Source organism: Pipra filicauda, unplaced genomic scaffold (assembly GCF_003945595.2).
Source record: "Pipra filicauda isolate LSUMZ 115617 unplaced genomic scaffold, ASM394559v2 scaffold132_size2486313_pilon, whole genome shotgun sequence".
In the NCBI taxonomy this organism is placed as follows: domain Eukaryota; kingdom Metazoa; phylum Chordata; class Aves; order Passeriformes; family Pipridae; genus Pipra; species Pipra filicauda.
In genome coordinates, this window is record NW_024103796.1 from 1,645,477 (window position 1) to 1,668,066 (window position 22,590).

Here is a 22,590-nt window from a genome sequence, read left to right on the forward strand (position 1 = left end):
CTGGCCTATGAAGCAGAAGGTTAAAGGGCTGGCCTATGAGACAAATAATTTAGATTGTATGCACACATACAATCGATATGATTTCTATAGAGAACTCAGCAACCAGATTCAGCAGGTACTTTGGCACCAGTGACACTTCTTCCTTTCCAGTGATCCAGCTTGTGTGGGATAGATGGAGAGTAGCTCCACCTCCAGTTTTGTCTACAGCCTGGAAACAAGAAAATTTTTCTGGAAGTGTGAACTAGAGATTTACTAACACCCGGGGATTTCAGTTCCTGGACTCATTCTCTAGCCACTTCTCTGTTATGCTGACACTGGGTGGCACATGCTCCCCTTCCTTCTGCTCCCCTGGCAGCTATGCTTCAGGAGAAGCTGTGATCTGGCTGCATAAAATGAGGAAGAGGTCTGAGACTCTGAAGTCTAGTTTCACAGAGTTGTCTGTGACAGCAGAACTCAAACATGTTTTTAAGTCTAGGTAAAAGATGAAGTCTGAAACATTCTCCTTTGTGTTTGTTTGTTTGTTTGTTTGTTTTTGTTGGTCAGCTTACACATCCCAGCCCTCAGTGTGCTGGCTCCTGTGGAGTGCCTAAATACAGCATACAGGGACTCTGGCATTTAAAGCAATATTGCAAATACTGCATCTAGAGGTAGGCACATGACAATTGCAGTGTTCACTGTCTCAACGCCTGGATCTGAAACACAAGTTTTTGTTGGTACCTTTTAACACTACAAAGCACCCAGGTTCTGCCTACCAACTGACTGCCTTTTCAACCGTATCTCTATTCCTTCTGCAAAGTCCTCCCACTTTAAATAAATTTCTCCCACAACCCTCAGAACCTCAATAATGCCAATCTTAAAATGCTAACTAACCTCTGTTTTCTGTGCAGTGGTGATCCCCTTGGAAGCAGTTGCATTACAATTATCCTGAAAAAAAAAATCAGCATTTCTCCATGTCAGGACAAAAAAAGAGACAGATTGCTGATCAGCCAGAAAAAAAACACAAGGAAAAGGCATCCCAGGGGATTCCAGTTCTCCCCAACAAACTTCACCTGGCAGGTGGTGGCAGGAGAGACACGATTCCATTTACAGCTGGCACATTCACCCTTGTGTACACACTGTGAGCAGCTGGTAACACAGAAAGAGAGTTTTTGTAAGACACAGGAACTCAATCTAGATTGAGTCATGAATGTGAAATTTCAAGTGACAGAAAAAAAGCATAAACCCATGAGAACAACCTGGCAAACATGTAATGAAATGGATAAAACACATAACCTGTGTTTACCCTCCAAGCCTATTGTTCTGTTCTGTTTATTCTGAAGAGAAATCTACTATGAAATACAATCTGTGCTGAGATGCTTAAAGTCATAAATTTCAAAAAAAGCAGGAAGCAGACAGAACACTTTTGGTTTCATTTTGCTGTGATTTACTCCAGTTCATGAGTGGCCAGGTAGTACTTTTTAACCAGAAAAGGGTAGAAAACCATCACTGACTCTTTAACAGTTTGTCCTTGAATTTCTGTTCTGTGTGAGTAGTGTTAGCAAGTATCGCCAGTTTGTTATTGCCTTCTCCTACCAAAAAAGATGCCTGTTGGAGACTACTTTGTCCCTATCTTGCTTTGCAATGCCTCTATAAGCATGGAAGAGAGCCAAGGGCAGCACAGTTCCTCTCCACACATGCTGAGAAATGCTCTGATTTAGAGAAAGACAACTCCTTCCCTGTGTTGCCCCAGGGACAGGGAAGTGATGTGCCGCTTCCCAAAAAGCAAGAGTTAATTTCATCCCAGGTGCCTATGGATTAGTCCTTTTGTATAGAGGAGGAATGTTCTGAACAAGAATACTGTAATTATCTATAGTGTATATTAGTCAGATCTTTCTAAATATTAACAACCTCCTATCATAAAGGATTAGGCCATGTACTGGGCACAAGTGCTTCCTCTGCCAGCTCTCAAAAAGAGTGTGGCTCTGAAAAATAATGTGTGCAGAAGAATAGGTATTCATTACTCATATTAGCAGATTAGACATTACTCTCTGGTTTAATTGTATTCATTAGCCATGGACCATATTTAAATTGCATCTGGGTCTAATAAAAAACAGTTTCACAAAGTCACTTTTACAGAATCTCTTGACTCCTCTATTCTAGGTCTTATCCTGAGTACCAGGAATTCACCTTTTTCCCAAGGACAAAAAGGATTTTAATGTCATTGTGACATCCTTTATTATCTCTTCAGGCACGCATCGTAGATTCAGTCACTATAATGACTCTCCTACAGTTAGCTGTCAGGGTCCCATTAAATGAGAGAGTCATCAGAAGTAGCAGCTCTCTAAGAACAGACACAAAAAAAAAACAAACCAAAAAAGGAAAAGAGAAGGAGGAGGAAGTGGGCCAAGAAAAGGGATTTTACTATCTTCAGTGAAATGTACGTAGTTCCTTAAGAAATACCAAAAATAGAACGATGAATGACTTCAGTCCCCCACACCCCACACACATCAATCCCTCAATGAACTTTACGAAGAACCAGACTCTTACTTTTTTGACTGAAATGTTTGTGTGATATTCCAAGAGCTTGAGGACAGCGATGCTTCGAGAATTAGACAATCTGGAAAAATGTTCATGTTAGATATATGCTGGATATCACAAGAAATAACTGTTAAAAAATAATAGAGTTGAAAGCTCATGTGCTTTCAGCCCTTCTTTACTTGGTATGCACCTTTTCTCATGCATTCACTCCCACTTTTGACTGATAAAAAAGTGTAGATTTTGTCCTTCTATAGCACCCTTCAGCTGAGTTGTGCCAAAGCTTTAAATACACTCATTAATTAAGCTTGAGGCCACCACTGCACGACAAACAAAAGTAATATTGTTAGGATACAGATAAGGAAATGCTACCATGAAGCAGGGATATAAAATCATCTCCCAGAAAGCACACAGTGATACGTACTGTGGCACAGCCAGATCCCTAATTCAAGTCTTCTAACTCAACAAACTGTTTTACTGTGAAAGACCCCAACATATCATACTTCTGTCTCTATCTGCCTCAGAGACTTGGTTTCAAGAGTCTCCTTTTGTAATCTATGCAGTAGCAATTTTCATCCTATTTAAATCTTTTATGATTGCATGAGTCAATTTGCCATTACTTCAGCTAGCAATTACTATACCGACAATTCACTGGCAGCTGTGGTATGAAAGACTATCTTCTCTTACGAGCAGAATACCACATCGAAAAGTAGAGTTAGACATATACCACTTATGCCATGGTCTCTTTCATCTGTGAGCCTGCAGATGTGTACATCTGTGAAATGAATGACTGCCTGAGATCAAACGAAACCCATGTGTGCAGACTTTTCTGGCTTCTCTATGCTAGGAAGTAGCTAGCTTTTTAATCCAGAAAAGCTACACGTATTTTAAGTATATCTACCTTGCAAAGGTAGACAAACCTTGCCTTTATCGCAGCCTGGCTTATTCAGATGAAAACCAGCTTTGGTTACATCTACAGTTGTTAAATGAGAAGTATCTCCCAGCTCCACGTGTCAGCATGGCACTTGCTGCACTTGGGTGCTCACTGCAAAGGTCACCTGAACTGCTTGTTAGAAACAGCCCTTGGGGACCATTCATACTATTAAATACCTTACTAAATGGATAGCAAAGAGTCTGGTTTTGATGGTATTTTAATGCTTAAAGATGTAGATGAGTAGACAGACATTCTGAAATCCTTCATCAAACATCTGCATCTCCAGAAATCTACTTATCTGCAGAAATCTGACATGTTGGCACACAATTGCCTAAATCACTTGCCTGCATCAATATATGAGAAAGGTCTCAAGCCATGAGCTACAGAAAAATAGTATTTTGCTAGGAGTAGTAAGTAAAAATAAGGAATTTATCTCCTTCTGGCAAAGCTTGGCTTTTCTTTTAAGTTTGTAAAAATATTTTAAAAACAACACCATCAAATATGGTTTCGTGATTCTGTCTGTGTTGAAATTAATGCAACCTCTTATTTTCTGTATGGTCTGGGCTGACCTTTTAAATGCACTAGACTGCACTGAGAAGCAGGTATTTTCAAAATTTTTTTTTCCGAGAAATTGCACCTAAAGGAGTTTTGCAAGTGCATTCTCTTGTGAGACTGAGGTCACCTTACAAGAGGTACCATAAATAGTAAACATAACTTCACACTTGCATTATCCACTAATACATCCCAGCTCATAGGAGTACATGAGTGATAGTAATACTGGCAGGCACAAGCTAACCTCACAGCCTTCTGGTTAACACTTGAAAAGGGCTCATTTTTGGCACAAAGCAAAGGCAAGGCACGCTGGCTTCCATAACGCTGTACTCTGAGATCCTGCTAATGGAGTTAAGAGAAAGCCTTAGTCCAAAAAGACAAAGAACCAAAACAATATACCTCCTAATTACAAGAAAACATAGCTTTTGCGACTGGGTCAATAAGGAACATTTTCCTCTTTTCTAATGCATCTTTCCCTCTCAAAAATCCACTAACAGTGTTTACAAAAGGCAGCTTACTTTATTAATAGACTAGAATACCTATGGATATCACTCTAGCTGTCACCTCCTAGTGACAGACAGTCTTTCCTCCTCAATTCCCAAATCAGTGTTGGATAGGAACTTGACACAACATTTCTATGATGCCAGAACAGCTTTTCCCATACAAAGGCCAAAGGCTCCTGAGATCCAAATATTCCAAGGAACCTCCTTCAGGGGCAAGGGTTTCCTGAGAGAGAGAGAGTTCTTTTGTAGCACTGAGCTCTTCAGAATAACAGATCCTTATAAGTCAGGGATAACATTTCATTCGTCTTTTTTACACAAAGGTTTTATAAGAGAATCGGATTTATGAAGGGTATTCCATGTCTTTTGGGCTGTATTATTGAGGAAGAGATAGAGGCAGGCATTTATCTGAATTTTCTGTTTCTTCTCCAAGTCACTTAAAAGCACATGGTATCCCTTCAGCTTGCTATCTGTCCCTCTCTCTTGCATTCTAATGTAAGCAACTTTAAGAAGTTATAAGGTCAATCCTTATTAAAAAGGCTTTGTGGTTCTATACAGATCCTTGAAGAAATGCAAGGGGAATGTTTCCCTACCTTCAGTCAAATATGACTCTAATGTGAAGGATTATCATCTGATCTTTAAGACCAAAGAACAGCTCAAAAGTCTAGACATTCAGCTAAAAAGTCTAGACATTCAGCTATTTACTATCTCATTCTAGAACTTGTAGCTATTCATAAGATACACAAACCAGATCACAAGCATCACACATCCAATACAAATCACTCAGGCCTCTAATTCTGAGAACGACTGGTGAACAAAGTAGTACTGGAATCATTGCAATATGATTCAACCAACTATTCAGAAAGGTGAATGAAATCAAGTCAAAAAGATGTACCCACCAAATTGCCCCTGAACCATATATTTTTCTACTAATCCTTTACATAGAACAATCACTTTCTCACAGTGTCTAAGTTAGGTTGAAACGGTTAATTAAATCTTAAGCCTGTTTACTGTACAGACATTCGTAATTAAATTCTCTTTTTATTTACGCTAGTACAGTTTCTTGCAAAAAAAATATTCTGTTTACAGATGAGAGAAGAGTTAAAACAGGTTTATTTGTCAAGGGAGATCACTAGACCAACACTGCTTCCATTGCTCCAGCCAGTCTGATTGTCAGTTAAGTTTCCTTAGATAGTTATTAATGGCACAATGTAAAGAAATATACTAGTAATGCTAAAGGATGAATGGAAGAAGCTGCTTCCAGACACAGGGTAATGTGTTATTACTCCTAGAAAGGATTCCATATTAACAAAACTTTAATTATCAAGAATAGTGTGAGTATACTCAGATCACTTGACAAAATGTGAATTATTTTTCTTCAATGACATTTAATAAAAAGCATTATGTACTCTCATACTCATTAGGCCTGTATGCAGTACTCCCCAGTAATAAGGGACAGTGAATAAGCACTAAATACATGTAATTGTATGTAATAGTAAAACATACCATTATCAGTTATCATCGGAGTGGTTAGATTGCAGAAGCAGGACGAATTTTTCAGCACTACATTTTCATAAAATATTTCAACAGATGTTACAATTTTTATCATACAGAAAGTAAGGATTTTGCTTACATTTGCAGTCACAACAACCTACAAAACAATAAAAACAAGAATACAACAGTTTTTTTGTAATGCTTGCTAAGTCATCACCTTGTCTTTACAGAAGATGACAAACTATGAAATGTACAAAATGAAAATTTTTGTGGTGGAAGTAGAGAATTCACTAGGTAGGCTCTCAAAGGAGTGCAACTCTCCTAACTGAAGAAGCAATACAGAAAGAATTCTGAAAGGAACAGCATTGCTTACTCCCAGAAATTAAATGGATTTGTACAATATGTTAGGGGAGCAATCTGAAATAATTTTGAATTTTAAAACTAGAATTTTGCTATAACAGTGTTATATGCTGTTATATTCCTTTAAAAATATTTGAGTAAAAATACACTCAGATCCTCAGAGAGAGACGTCGTTTGCATACATAACCAAAGCGCACTTAATTATGAAACAGAATTTGTATTGTAATGAATTATCCTTTGTTTTTGGCCGAGAGCACTTTACAAATATGATCACATTAGTGTATTCAATCAGGAAATCAGAAACAATAGCGTGCAGATTAAGTGGCTGGTCACAAGAGTTGATAATCAAATACTCAAGGCTGTGGGTGCTGTGAACAGATACAGAGTAAATACTAATATCAAGCACTTCAAGATGCATTTGTGTTAGCATATGTGTCCCAGTGAATGTTTTCTAACTTGTTACAAAGCTCAGAACTTACATAATGCACTTGATATATAGTTACTGGAATATTTAACATAGTTGATACAGTGATACAACAGAAACATTGCCTTCATCAGCATAGTGCATATTTGAATTTTTGACTCAACATCATGAAACGTAGCTTCAGGATACATCATAGGAGAGGAAGAGAATATTTATCTAATTGACACATTGAGCTTACTGAGATTTCCAAGACATTTGCCAATTGTTGAGGTAAGAAGCACTAATATATGGATCATGGCAACGAAAGAAGAGAAGCTGCAATAAGCAACAAAATCACACATTTTAAGTCACAATAAACAAACATACACAAAACTGGGTGTACATACCTGATTTTTGGCAGGGAAACTTAGCAGGATTTCCAGATCTTTACTGGGTGCATGTGAAATGTTATACCAACCATTTATGCTGTTTGAATGTGTACAATTTTCTTTTAATGTGCACCTAAAAGTATACATAAAATTATACTAGCCTCCTTATCATGGTTTTGACTTCAGACACTGTACTTCAACTTATTTAAAGTTATTGATGTTTTACAGAAATACTATTGATTTTTTTACAGGAATATGGTTACAACTGCAAAAAGCTTCAGGAAAACAATCAGTAAAATCTTCTGCTCATCAAAATAAATTACAATGCATTGATATATGCTTGAGGGTCTTGATTAAATCCATGGGACTTAAGCAAGTATTATATGCTTGGCCAGTAACATCGGAATTGGTAGCCTGGGATGGAAATCATCACCCCCAACTTGATTTCTTCATTGCACAGCTCTAGATCCAATCCCGCTCTGCTGACACGCCCCACCCCACCCCCCTGCCGGTTCCCTCTACAGTCTGCGGGGGAAAAATACATTCTTTTAGGGTGCAATTCACCTAACCTATTTTAGACATTCATACAAAGATGAAATGAACTACACTGTAGAAGCTGCTCATTCTCTCCAGAGAGTATAAGAAGAGATGGGGGCAAAGAGCAGATGTAGAGCTATGCTACAAATGTATATAGTTGATGAGATGCATCCTCCTTCCTAATTTTCTTTGTCATCCACTGATGTCAGTGCACTTGGTTAAAACCACCAGATTTGAAAAGGTAGTTCAAAATAGATTTCTCTGTCTTCAAGCATAAAATCCATTTCAGAAGTAGGATGGCACAAACAAAAATGTTAAAGACGCCAAATTGTAAGAAACAGAAAATACGCTATAAAAATTAAGGAAGAATGAGGAAACACTGAGATAAACAAGTACTACGAAGATTATATGTTACAACATGTTATAAGAAAAAAAGAACATAGGCATACAAATTAGATGCACAATCACTGAGTTTGAAAGGTGAATCCTTAAAATATTGCCTGCTTTCAACAGTTAACAAACAATTCATAGATTAACTCCAAGTAATTTCATATTGTTAGCAATTAAAGTAAGTGCTAACTGAATATATCTTCATGTTTTCATATTGAGTATTTATAAAGATAAAATATTTATAAACATTCAACCTTTATTGAATATTTATAAATAAATGTAACATTTAATATTGTTTTAATCCTACTTTTCTACCAAACATAGATGTTAAAGGTCAGCTTCAATCATATGATCAGTGACATGTGCCTTAATGAGCCGTTCCTTTGCTATGAACTAGAAATGAGTATATAGTTGCAAAGCATGGTCATTTTTTATGAGAAGCTCACTGCACAAACGTACTTCACAAGCAATGTGTTTTTTCCCCAGAAGGAATAACACAAGAATGACTTTTAACAAAAATATCCACCATTTTCCAGAATGCCCAAAATAACCTCACAAACCATAGAAATCATAAAGTTGTCTTCTCTGTAGATCAAGTTGTTGGCAACTAGAATGCAGTTGAGCACAAGGTCACTTCCTTTGTGGTCTAACTCAGGAAACAGAGTTCCTGCTGCACAAGAACCTGGTAGGGCTTTGCATCTGAATATATTCAGATCGTAATGATAAAGTAATAAATTAGGACTATATGCCTGACACTTCAAACTGTCTGAACTAGGACAAATTTCAGTTTCGTTTATATCTCTCTTCACCTTACCGAGATCACAAAAGTCCATTAGCGCCACAGTTTAGCACCAGAGTTTCAGAACCACAGAGGATGAGGTCTGTCATCAACAGACGTTCATAAACCAGATTCTCAGATGTGTACAGGAAGGTAACTCGCACCAGCAATGGTGCACGGAAGAAAGACATTCCACAGTTTCTGACAGGCTGAGGATTATGAAGGTAAATTTGCAAGGCAACACTTTCTGCAATACTTGGCACTAAATTAAGCGTATGCATTTCAGTGACACTAATATTAAAATATTAAAAAAGAAAACTGTCAAGCAGAATATTTACAACTGTCCTAGGACAAAGTTATTTGCTTTCTTAGACTGCCTGAGGAACAAGCAGTGAACTTGTTTCCCTCATCTGCAATGAAGAATCTGAGAGTTAGCAAAACCAGTAATGCCACACAGGACCCAGGGTTGTGCTTGCTTTTATGTCACGAAAAAATGCATCTTTTGTTGCTCTAAAAGCTGACCTTTAACAGTCAAACAATGTGCTATGAAGAACAGTCATTTTCATAGGAAGCAGTGACATCTGATGCCCTTCAGAATAAATTCTCACAATTGCCCTGCACAGACCAAGAGTAACATGAATTCCATTCACCTGAAGAGGAAAATATTTTGTAATATCCCTATTTTTAGAAAATTGATATCGATTGCAAGCACATTGGAATGAATATAACAGATAAATATTACTTGTGAACCACATGGTTCGGAAAATTAACATACAGACTCAGAAAACTACTAAGTCTGGCTTTCTTGGAAAGGTGAAGGGGACCCTATACAAGTATGAAGATAAAAGGTATGAAACCCTTGGGTCAGATTTCAGACATGCATAGATACGTGTACAGAGGAAACAGAGTGAGGATTTTTTGAAAATATTTCACAGCAAGCTAGTTCTTTATACTACTAAAGATTCCTCTACACAACTGGAACGGAGTTCTTCTAATTCCATTATGATAAAACAACGCCTATGCATACTGGTTCATTCATATTTACTTAAGTCTCTGCTTCACTGATCTTGTATAAGCCGCAGATCCTACAATGTCTGCCCTCTCTACCTTGCTAAAGCATACTGATTTCCTCATGGAATGAGAACATGCTTTCAGAGAAAGTTTTGGCTTCCTTCTTTCTCCAAGGTACCAACACCTGAATGAAGCCTACATCCTACACACTGACCAATTCAAAAGTAAGTCTGGTCCTGTCAGATAACATATTGTGTCATATCCATATGGAAAATACATGTAAAACATCAGTGCCTTGTATTAGAATTGTATTTCAGCGTAATTCAGGTAAATCTGATTCATCTATAGAAAACCTGTAAACATTAAAAGAAATCACACAATGCTATGACTAATTGTTTTGAATGATCGTAAGTGAAAAGGAGAATTTATATATTTGTAGCTAATGAAGAAAGAGTAGAAATAGGAACAGTAGAAATGTTTTGTTTAATTTTGTTTTCTCTTGCGATGGATGTGCAGATTTTTTAAAATACTGGATTTCAGTTCACACTGTCTTTAAGATGAGGTACTAGCATTGCTAGCAAGTTTTACTTAAAAATGGAGTGTGCATTTTATAGAAAGTTTATTTCCCTGTAAGCACAAAACATATCATTGATCTCAAAATTACTACAGAATATATCGTTTTAGTGGGCATATATGGACTTTGACTAAAATACTAGCTAAAACCACGTCTTTTTCTCTAAAGCTTTGCTCAGAGCTCTCTCTTCCCAAACCAAATATTTCATGATGCAAAGTGTTTAACAGTAAAAAATTATGTGGGTGTTGAACAGGAGTCATCTTATAGTAATTCATTTTTTCACCAAAAGAGTAAATTATTTCTGTTTCAACTAGGTGGAAACTTTTGGTGATTCCCCTCAAAAGCAGGGGATTCCCTGACTAATAACTGTTACTCACAAACTCTTTATAAGGTAACTAAAAGCCTGAAAAGCTTAGCACCGTTACACACAGTTTCCAACAAGGTAGCAAAAGAGAGTCTGAAGGAAATATATTACAGAATAAACACCTACTCTCTTCCAATAACTATCTTTGCAAACATACAGTAGCAGGTCTTCAGCAAAATCATGCTTACACTGAAACAAACCAAAATGGGTAGTATTAACTTTCTAAAAGAAGGCTACTAGTGAAATTCGTCAAAAATCCATCTTATAGTCACTTTGGTTTAAGGTTTTAATCGGTGAACAAACTGGCATAAGAGAAGGTTTACACTGTCGACATTTGCTGATGATACAAATTTGGGAACATTATCATGTAGAGGAAAATAAGAATATCACACAGGAAAACTTAGATAACCATCATGAGATGGCATTTCAAAGCATAAAGTACAAGAACATGTACCTAGAGCAGTAAAAATCTCACAATCCATGCGTTATAGACCGGAAACTCATCAGCTGGAAAGAAAACAAAGAAAGAGAAGGACCTGGGGGCACTATTTGATCATGGATGATTGTGGCCCATCAATGTGATGCTGTTATGAAAAAGACGTTTGTGATTCCAGAACACACTAAGATGCTTCCTGGACACCCTGATTAAACAACATTAAGCAAGGCACAGCTGAAATTTCTTCCGGAACAATGTGACAGTCCTGGCCATCCTTATTTTTAAAGGATGCATATATTTCACAGAAGGGTTAATGGAGTTGAGGTAAGAAAGGAGTATCCTATGTGAGACGATCTCAGTGAAGTTTGCTCTTTTAGCACACCAAAATAAAAGCAAAGAGAGAGATTGCTTCCACAAAAAAATATTGAAGAGGTAAGCATAAGGGAGGGGGGAAACCTATTTAGGCCAAGCTGATGTGAGCACCATAACAAGTAAGTATAACCTCTCCATAAACACACACATGATGAAAATGAGCAGACATATTTTAACCAGAAGAAAAACGAGTGTTAGGTAGCCACACAACCAGGACAGGGAGGACAAAAGGTCTATCTAAATTTATGATGGTCCTTGATAAGTTTTTTTAGTTTTACATGGTGTGGTTGCTTGCAATTGCCAAGACTGGGCCTGATGACCGAAGAATTTCTCCAGTCCAGGTCAGAGATAGCTTTCAAACCTGCTTCAAATGTATGAATGAAGTATTAGAAAGAAATTCTCCTTTGGCCTAAACCAAAGGCAGAGGTTTCAAAGCAAGGAACTATACTGAAGCACATCTGAGCACTCTTCTCATTCTCACATACAAGATGGTCCCAGCTATTAAGATGCTTCAAGTACAAGTATACAATTTCATCTCTCAATCAATCTGGAAAGCAAAAATATCTGTTGTAAAAGCAAAATAATTTAATATTCTTAGCCCAACATATATTTTATGGGTAGATCTCAAAAATCTGAGGGTTACATAGTCTTTAAAAGGTGCAGAGTTCCCTTTCACATGACAAGAAAGTGTCTCACATTTATGTCTATGACTGATTCCATAAAAATTCAGTAGATAAAATCATGATGTTGAATAGCCCCAAGCCAGCCAAAATGTACATTGACTAATAATGCCCTAATATAATAAATATGACAGTCTAAAATATTAAAAAATACCTTTGATTCAAAGAACACCACCCACAGTAGGGATCCTTTGCAGATAAGCATTCTTGCTCAGAAGCGTATCTACCGCAATTTGCTACTGGTATTCTTCTCACCTGAAACCAAAGAATGCAGTAATACACTGAATTAAAATAGCCTCCGTAAACAGGGAAGTTAACGGTTACCATTAAAAATCTGACAGCAACCAAGCACAATTCCTTTGGGGAAGTCTCCTTATGGATTCCCCTCTGCCAGAAGACCTTTGGATAGAAATAGGCAGCCTATTTTGCACACGCTGTATTTTGCCATCAGATAATGAAACACCTCTGACAACAACAATTTGGTTCTACTACTCAAAGGCCAGCATGGGCAGATTAATGCAAGAAAGACTGATTAGCATAGTGAATTAGAGATAATAATAGAAAGGAGGTACATTTTACAAATAATGCTCTGCTTAGCAGAACACCATTTTCCTCTCCTCAGAACTGAGATATTTAAATGATTGATGAAGGTGCATCCAAAAATGCATGCGCATAACAAAATGCATCTGTGTTTGCATCACCATGTCAGGTTACTGCATGTGCACACTAGAACAAACGCATGCAACTGCTTAGCATGCATGAAAATGCCATTTCAATAGGTAAATGTAGATAATTGTGGCTATATTGTATGTATCTATACTTGTACATTCAGCTTGAATATCCTAGCCAGCCATTTTCAGAAAAGGAAAGGAAAAAGAAAAAGAGAAAGCTGATTACAAATACTGAATACAGATACAAGTAACACTATTAATAACAATGTGAATTAATGATCTTAGTAAGAAAAACTAATTCAAACCTTTTTTTTTTCAAATTTGCAAGAATTAAAAGTTCCTATATTTTGTGAACAGAAACAAGGACATATGGCTTTCTGCCATTCATATATTGTAAAATGCAATTTATCTGAAGGTGCGTGAGACAATCAGTTCAGAAACTAGTCAAAATCCTAGATTGCTAGCAAGTTAAAAAAGACAGTGTAGAAGCCTTAGTTCAGTTCCAAGAGATGATCAGAGAGGCATATTTATTTCTAAAAGCTGTTGTTTCTCTGTAACAACTGCTCTTTTACCAAACCTAAAGAAAATTCAAGTCTTAATTTGAAAATATACATATACTTTTGACTGAAATTTTGATTTTTTTCTGCATTTGTGATAGATGATTTGTATCAGTCAGGGGTTCTCCTACAATTTACCCCCACTCTGAGACAGCAGGTCAAAATGCTATGCTCACTGCTGGAAAAGTCATTTTATTGTAAATGAAGGTAATTAAGTGCTGTGTGAAATCCTGTCCAGCTAAGACGGACAGCCAGCCCTTGTGTTTTCAATGCCATCTTCCCCACTGCTGGTGAGACAAAGGGATTTTCTGAGTTGCTGCTTAGTAGCCCTGCTGCAGGATGTGCTGGAACAACTGCACCGGCTCCTGGGAGCCACTCACTGCTTGACATGCAGCTCCAACACGTTTGCTCACGTGCAGCAGCTCTCAGTGGCTGCTGATCTCCTGGCCTCTCTATGCATACACATTACTCACTTTTCATTGTGCTTTTGTTTTGTTCTGTTCTTATAAAGTCTATGTGTAACTGAAGACAATGGGAGCTTTATCACAGATTTCAGCTTTATCATTGATTTCATAACAAAGACTTCAAAGTCATCTCTCAAATTAAGATCTATCTCCAAGTTGATTCTGCACGATGCCTCCAGGAAAAACAAAACCAAATACTCTCTTGACAGAATGGCATAAAATAAGGATAGGATTAAAGGTATTGCTGGATCATAGCAACACCGGGCAGCACCGTGACAGCAGAAACTCTTCTGAGTTCTGCAGAAGTGATGCTCAAATTTAGACAACATGACCAGATACTAGATGTAAAGTGGGATATTAAAGGTCTAACTCTGACCCAAACTCATGCTTCCCTTTACAGTGGTAAAAACCCTTAAAGCAGTAGTTTACACAAACTTATTATTTTATTAAATATTGTACTTACCTTATTGGCAGAGGACAGATAGATGTAGTTATTATTCACCGGATCAAGTCGAAGTTTATGGAAAATGGAGGTTTCTTCCTCAATTTCGTATAAAACCTCTGGGCAATTAGATTCCATATCCTCATTAAGAATAGCCTAAAACACAGAATTAAATTATTCACAAGTTCTTTTACTGATCAGTCAACGTTTTAAACACAAGCCTAATTTCAGCTACATCAAAGATTCTAAGATGAATTACTGTGCCCTCATTCAATTCACCTACTGCACTGGTTCTCACACTGGAGAAAGATGAAAAAAAACCAGAACAGAAGTTCCAGAAAATCCATGCCAGACACATTTTGCTCTGAATCTGGCACTGCTTTAGTGCATGAAACATGCCCTCCACCAAGCATGTTCCTTATTGATGCAGAAACCGAATGTTGGAGAGATGCCTATACCCCAAAGTTATGTACTCTTATGAATGGAGAAGAAAGCATTGGCCTTCAGAAAACAAATTAACATCCAGACACTCGCAATGCAAAAAGGAACTTATACAAGTTTCTTTGTGGCTTCTGTAAACACACATCTGTGATAGTATTTCTTTTTCTTACCTCGCCCAGCTCTACCATTTTGCATCACTCTTTGCACAGAATTCGAGGGAACCAGAGACCACAGAAACTTAATTTTGCAAGCTAATAAGCACACCCACATTGCTTTTTCATGACTAAAAAAGGGAGATGTGTTCATGGTCTCCATTGTGTTAAGGAGACAGAGAACACTTCAATTTCATTTTTCACTATCAAAAGCACAATGAAATCAAATGGGCAAAAACTTTTTCAAGGTCTCTACTATATTCCTCTCCAAATGCCTGCTTAATAAAGACAAAGAATGAGAGTCATCCTTTGCAGTGTAGACAGGAAATCCACATTCTTGCAAAACCCAGAAAAAAATTAAAGCATAAAAGACATTTGACTGGATGGTTGAAATGTTTGATAATGAGATAAGATGACTTTCATTTCCAGGTGATTGATGTAAGTTAGTGTAGGTCAACTACTGAGAAGCTAAGGCAAAATGAATCTTGATATTTCTCTCTAACAGACAGCTATTCACATCAAACAGATAGGCTAACAAACAAATATGCTTCCAAAATCCAACAATATTTAATATTTCAACTGAAAAATCAAAGCAAGGAAGGAAAAAAAAAGACAAAATAACTGAGAACTCTGCAGTCTATAAATTAATACTGTGGGCATTAGCAGTCTCGTGAAATGTTTCCTTGAATTTTAGGCAGGATACATAATTGCTTTTCAAAGTTATCTTGCTCTCCAAGTGACAATACAACAGTTATTCCACAAACAAATAAAAAAGAAATAGAGACTCAGGGGATCATATCTGTTTATAATACAGTGCCTAAACAAGGAACCATTTACCCACCTGAACACAGCAGCAGCTGGTGGAAAAGGGCAGAAATGCCACACTCAGCTTACCTTCAGTAACTGTCCATCATCTGTTCCCAAAAAGAGAACTATTCGATTCAAAACAACTGTGCCATAAACAGCCACTAATCCAGAGTGAATCAAGGTAGGTAATTTCTTGATTGATCGTGCCTCCTGAAAATCAGATACAAGAAAAATGTATCACAAAATCATTCACCTACACTCCAAAACTTTAAGTAAAAGAAGAATCCCTAGAAAGATTTTCAGAGAGCCCAACTTAAGACAATACTTTGGGTAACATTCTCATTCTGACACAATTTCAGAGCAACATATCATTGGAAATGGTACATGAAACTCGTTTTTTATACATGGCAACTAGTCACATCTGTGGCAAAGATTACATCTACTGAAGCTAAATCACTGACTTCAGTGGGATGCAGACTTGGCCCAGCAGCAGTAAGTTACTTTGCAATAGAATCTCTCTTTTTTGGGACATAATGTCCTGGGCTTATTCTGAATTGCCAGTTCTTCTCAATGAAGCCTTCCTTTGTCATCACCTGACTGCACCTACCATGAAGGTTACAGATACACTCTGTAACCACTTTTATGGGCATGCACATATTCTGCAGAAAGGAGACACTTCAAATAGACTGTGTGTCTGTGCATGTCTGTGTGTGTCAAAAGACATGAAGCTGCGTCCTCCTTTACACTACAGTAAGTTGAGACTTGAGTATTGCATAAATGTAAAAATAATATAAAGCAGTATAAAGTTCACATCAGGGAGAACGTAATGTAGCTGTGTGAACCTTAAAATCAACATGTTACCCTCAATTCTCCATCCAAGCTGGAGGAAGTGGCAAACGCGTAAGCAGCTCATGAAAGAAAACATCATGCAGGAAATCCCTGTATCTTATGGAAGGAAAAACCAAACCAAATAACCCCAACTGCAGATGATTGAGTGCTGAAAGGAAATTTACATGTGTGATAATAAGACCATTTACTGGATGAACTCCCTAGAAGCCCAGGAATCTCCCTAGCAAGTAGTAACTCAGTTTTAAAGTCCTCTAATTCCTTTTAGTCAATCTCTGTGGCAGATACTGCCAAGGGTGTGATCCCACCTGCTCTCCAAATGGGCCCAACCCAAGCTTTACCTCCCCATCCCCTCTATAACATTGTCCAGAGAGCTTTGTTAAGGAAATTATGCGCCTAGAAAATGGTCTGTAAATCCACCTACCTATCCATTTAAATCTTCATTTGAGTCATTCTCCTCATCACATGAACATGTGGCTGCACAGACACCAGTGCTGGCACAAAGAGTGGCATGCATGGAGAGGGGACAAGGGGTAGGGGACAAGAGCTCAGGTAGGACCGGGTCCTTGGGAACAAGCTGTACATCACCTCACAAAGCCCACAATTTCAGCCTCAAGGACAGATTCCTAAATCTACAAAAATCCACTGAGTGCAAGAATCACTTTAATGCACCAATAAAGTGCGAGAATGGACCATCAAAACTGACATTTAGAAGAAAGGTGAAGGCACTTCTCAAAATTATGAAGTGAACCCCAACACTAACAGCTGAATTCAAATCTCTTGCATGCTAGGACGTTGGCTTAATCCCAAAAAGTCTTTCCACCAGTTTTTCAAAACTGCAATACTAAGTCAATTAAGATGTTCTTGAGGTATCTGAATTATTTTAATTAGCTTGAAAGAAAAGCCACTTGGAGAAAAAAAAGACTTGATTAACTTTCACATACTTGATACACTTTCATAACCCTAACCCTAACCCTAACAAACCCTAAACTTAACTCTAACTCTAACCCGGAATCAAAAGGTGTGGAGACAGCAATGTTGGGGCCCTGCCACGATCCTCTTGGAATGCATTTTCCAGCCCTGGGGGCTCTGGGCTCTTTCACTGTCTCAACCTTAACCCTAACCCTAGTAATATACTATTTCTTTTTCATGCAGCAATAAGAAGACAGAGAAACTGTCATACACTGGCACAGAACTTCAATAAAACCCACTTGGGCATGAGAATCCAGTACCATGGAGGTCTGTGTTAGATATGGGGGGTGAGGTAGGTTGTGATTGCAAGCATTTTAAGGTGGAAAAAGCTAATTCACTCTTTTAATAGATCAGAAGGTAACAAAACTCCAGGACTGGTGCACACAATGAGTCTTCACTCAGACTAAGGAGCGAGGAAGTGGAGCTTCCAGGCTTTCATTTCCACCAAAATTAGGAATTTTTTTTTCTGCAGCGCACCATGTAGTAGTGTAAGGAAGACAAACTACCCTAGGTTTCTTGCACACTCTGTACAACAAGATCACAGAAAAGAGGAGTACTCACCCAGTTTCTGAAAAGCTTTGCTGTCAGATTTTATTTTGACCCACATACTAGTAAAATAACCAGTGTCATATCAGTGCATTCTCCTCATCTGACTGAAGAACCAATACTGACAAGTGTGGAAGTCTCCTCCCCTCTCTATGCCTGCTAGAGGAAGGGTCAACGTGACATTGAGCTAATATGGATAAGAAGAGAGGGAATTCAGACGGTGAATTCAGTCACAACAAAAATTGCCTTCTCTCTTTCGCAACCTATTTCTCCAGTTTGCCTGTTCCCTCCAGGGTGCAGCTGCTGCTTTCACCATTCTGTCACCCCTTTTCCACGTGCATTTATTGTTTTAACAAGCCTTTTTACCTCTTCCACTGTGACTAATGGGGTTACAGCACTGTAGGGTCTTCCCAAGCTGCTTCTTTCACAGCTAAATCCATTCTTAAAAATGCATTTACAGTCTAAACTTCCTTTATACTTGAAGAGTCACTCATCTCCATGGTCATCTGTTTTTATATCCTGTAACATTTTCGGGTTCCTACAAAACCAAGAAAATCAAAAGAAAAGACAATACTGCCCTATAAGACCCATTTTTTTTAATTGTTCAGTCACATCCTCTGTTCTATTCTACAGTTCCCCAAAATATTCACATGCACAGGTAAGCCTAGAGATCTCGTGAATTAACTTACATATTGCTTTTAAGTTCATCTCACCATGCTGTTTGGTTATTGGCATGGAAGGTATTTATACTCATTTTCTATTTTGCATTTAATTTTCAGATTTATTCCGTATGATTTCAGCTGCAGCAACCATATTCACATTTCTACTTGCTGTCTTGATTTCCTCCTGATTATTTTACATTGTGTGCCTCAGAGGAAAGGGCAGCATTTTTAGCTCATGCAGCACTCATCATACTGCAGCTGTCCAAAAAGTAAAAATAAAGGGTTTGAGTATCAGAGTAAAAGAACAGATGCAGCTACACAAAAGGACATGAGACTTGTAAGTAGCGTATAGCAATAGTCAACACTGGAACAATACAAAAGATGTTTTTCCTAGGGGGGGAAAAACTTCTGGAGCATCATCCTTCTTTCTTAACTTTACCATCCTTTAACCACCTGCATCAATTTTTAGTACATCAGAGAGTAAAAAACTTAAATATTGGTGCATGCAATGAGCATGCAGGTTTATTCAGGTAAAGAAGTGAGGAGATTAACTGTTCCAAAATTTTATTTCCAGGAGGTTTTTTAATTTGTGCACTGCATAGCAGTGTTAGGTGGACAAACCTGCCCAAGCAAGCAGACTGCAAAAAATCAAGGATGACCAGGAAATCAGAGTCTTCAGAGAGGCTTTGCAGAGGCAAGATCCTGAGGCTCTTGATGCAAGGCAGGAGGGACAGTCAGAGGCTATGCTTGAGCAAGATGCTGATGGAGATTCCTGAGATGGGAAAGCTAGAAATCTGTGGCTTCTCACAGCAGCAGAAAGGGTCCTTTTCTGCCCTCAGATCTAAGTTCACAGAATTGGTAAAGTGTCATAATAACCAGTGAGGGAGAACAAGCTCTGTTAAGGAAGGCTTTGAAACCAACTAAGCTTGAGCAGAGCATTAGCAGAGAGCAAGAGAACACGGTGGGTGAATGTAGTTGGAGATTCCCTCCTGTGAGGGATGAAGGAACACACTTGCTAAGCAGTCAGTTACAACAGGTTTCTTTTTTTTTTTTAGGGCAACCTACCCATCACATTGCAGAGAGACTGCCAGTAATTTTCCATTCCTTGGAACATTACTCATTTTTGCACATCCATGTGGACACCAAAGACACTGGCTAGTGCAGATGAGGACTACAAAGCTCTGTGGGCAAAGTGAATGAGATGGGACCCCAGGCTTTGTTAACCCTATGAGGTGAGTGAAGAGTGATGCTCTTCTGGATTTGCTACTCATGAACAAGGAAGAACTGACTGGAAATGTGATAATCAATGGCAGCCTTCACTGTAGTAACTATGAAACAGCTTGGTTCATGATCCTAAGAACTTGAGGAAAGAACAACAGAGTACAGAGCTGGACACCAGGCTTCAGCTTGTTCAGGGAAATGGTCTGTGGGATCCTCTGAGAGGCAGCTTGGAAGGGAAATGGAGCTCAGGAAAGCTAGCAGGTCTTTCAGGACAATCTCCTCCAAGCACAAAACTCAGGAAAACAGGCAGACTTATTAGATGGCCTCTAGCTAAGCAGGGAAATCATGATTGAACTACACTGCAGAACAACAGGATAAAGGAGGTGGAAGCAGGAACAAGTGACTAAGGAGGAACTGTCTGAACACACAGGTGCTGGGAAAATCCAAGCTCGCCTGATTTTGAAACTGGCAAGGCGTGTTATGGGCAACAAGGAAAACTTCCACCACCACACAAGCAATAAAGGAATAAACAACGAAAATGCACACCAGCTGCTGAATAGGTGAGGAGATTTACTGACAGCAGAAGCAGACATGGTGCTGGACTTCACCAGCAATATCTTGCACTCCTTTGTACATAGAGTTCAAGGAGGAAAGAAACTAGAATTACTGAAAGAAGATTAAGCCATGGATCTCTCAAGAAATCTCAGCTTTTAGAAGTTTTAGGGAAGACAGATGGGATCTGTAGGAAGATGCTGAGAGACTGTCTGATGAGGCTGAAAGGCTATTCTCTCATATTTCAAAAGTTGTGGAGATCAGGGGAAGTCTCCAACTGAATACATTTAAATACTGTACCCATCTTCAAAAAAGGCAAGAATTACCTAGGGAACTTCACATGATCACTCTCACTTTTTCCCTGGGAAAATCATGGACAAAATCCTATTTGAAACCACTTCTGGACACAAGAAGATGAACAAAGTGACTGGGAAAAGCCAGCATAAATTCACCAAGGATAAATCATGCCTGACCAACCTGAAGCATTTAGAAGACTTGTAGATGTGGTGCTTAGGAACATGGTTTAGTGGTGAAATTGGCAGTGCTGAGTTAATGGTTGGACTCAATGACCTTAAAGGTCTTTTCCAAAACTGGGCTGGTTCAGCCTACAGAAGAGACAATTTCAGAGGGACCAAGGAAACACAGCCAGGCTTTCGATCGAGGTGTATGTAAGATAACAAGAGACAATGACACAGACTGAAACAGCAGAGGTTTCTAGTGGACGGGAGATTAAAAAACAACACTGTGAGGACAATCAAGCAGAACAGGTTGTCCACAGAGGTTGTGCAGTCTCTATCCCTGGAGTTTGAGAGCTGACGAGTCTCCCACGGCTTACTTCCCACACTTAACAAGGATGAACTGAAAACTCATTGAAACCAGACAGAAATACTCACTTCAGAAACGTTAACTCTAGAAATCCATCAAACATCAGATGCAATACTAGCAGTCTGTAATACACAGGAGACTGACTTTACTACTGGAAAATTAATTACAGGATCAATTTTGATACAAAATTATATTTAGAAGTTTGTAATTCTTTCCTTAAATAAAAGACCATGAATCACTTTGGGATGAATTACCACACAAATTCACTTGTCATTCTTGCAAATTAATGGCCGTGATTAAACTGACATGACTGTTGACTTCAGAATCTCATTTCAGTAGACCTTATACCAGCTAAGATTTGTCCTAGGATTTCAAACCGTGCTTGTTAAATTAAGGGGAATATACCAACCTTTATAGTTATCAACCACTGAAAAATGAAAAAGTTCAAACAGATTGTTACATATGTTCACTTGCATTAAATAGCAGATGAAAGCCCAAGCAAAATAGCTTATCATTTATAACTGTCACAACTACTTGGCCTTTGCACATCATAAAATAAACACCTTAATATAAACTACGGCAACTTCTCTCTGCCTTACAGGTATATGCCTAACACCTTTTTTGATTTTTTTCCCTCAAAAATTGTAGAATCCTTTTCTTCCCATGCAAGTTTTTTAACGGCAAAACCAATTTTCAGATTTGTCACTGCCATTGCGGTAACACTCCACATCTCTCCTGTTGATGTTCTCCAATTTGAGAGCCTCTCCTACTCATCTACTTGGCTGTGATCTACAAGATCCTAGGATCTCTGTGAGAGATCTGAAATCCTAGTAGTTCCCGTTCAGCTACAGAACAAGAGAAGAAAAGCCTTTCTTAAAGGTCTACTTGCTGCTACTGCAGCAAATTTGTGACCAATTCTAGCATTCCTCCTCTGTTTGTTAGTACTCAGTCAGGTTTTGGAAAAGAAATGCAGAACGAGATTTGGCAAATTTACGTTTATTAACTAAGGAAATTGTGAAGAAGTGCACTTACGTACATGCAGGTTATGCCAGAGAGTCCGTGAACACATACACCTTGACAGTGCACATAAGCAGATATATCCAAAACTAAGGGACGTGTGGATCAAAGAAAAAAAGCTGAATAT

At 38.3% G+C, this 22,590-nt stretch overlaps 1 protein-coding gene across 1 annotated transcript in view; it reads right to left on the minus strand.

The window, feature by feature from the left end:
• Positions 1-22,590, minus strand: part of PLXNC1 (plexin C1) — a 70,270-nt gene that overhangs the window by 43,145 nt on the left and 4,535 nt on the right. The window contains exons 2-9 of the mRNA XM_027732266.2: positions 15,910-16,032; positions 14,444-14,578; positions 12,443-12,543; positions 7,165-7,279; positions 6,007-6,151; positions 2,527-2,596; positions 1,050-1,125; positions 871-924 (exon numbers count right to left, since the gene is read on the minus strand). Of these exons, the coding sequence (XP_027588067.2) occupies positions 871-924; positions 1,050-1,125; positions 2,527-2,596; positions 6,007-6,151; positions 7,165-7,279; positions 12,443-12,543; positions 14,444-14,578; positions 15,910-16,032 (819 nt within the window). The remainder of the gene's footprint in view (positions 1-870; positions 925-1,049; positions 1,126-2,526; positions 2,597-6,006; positions 6,152-7,164; positions 7,280-12,442; positions 12,544-14,443; positions 14,579-15,909; positions 16,033-22,590) is intronic.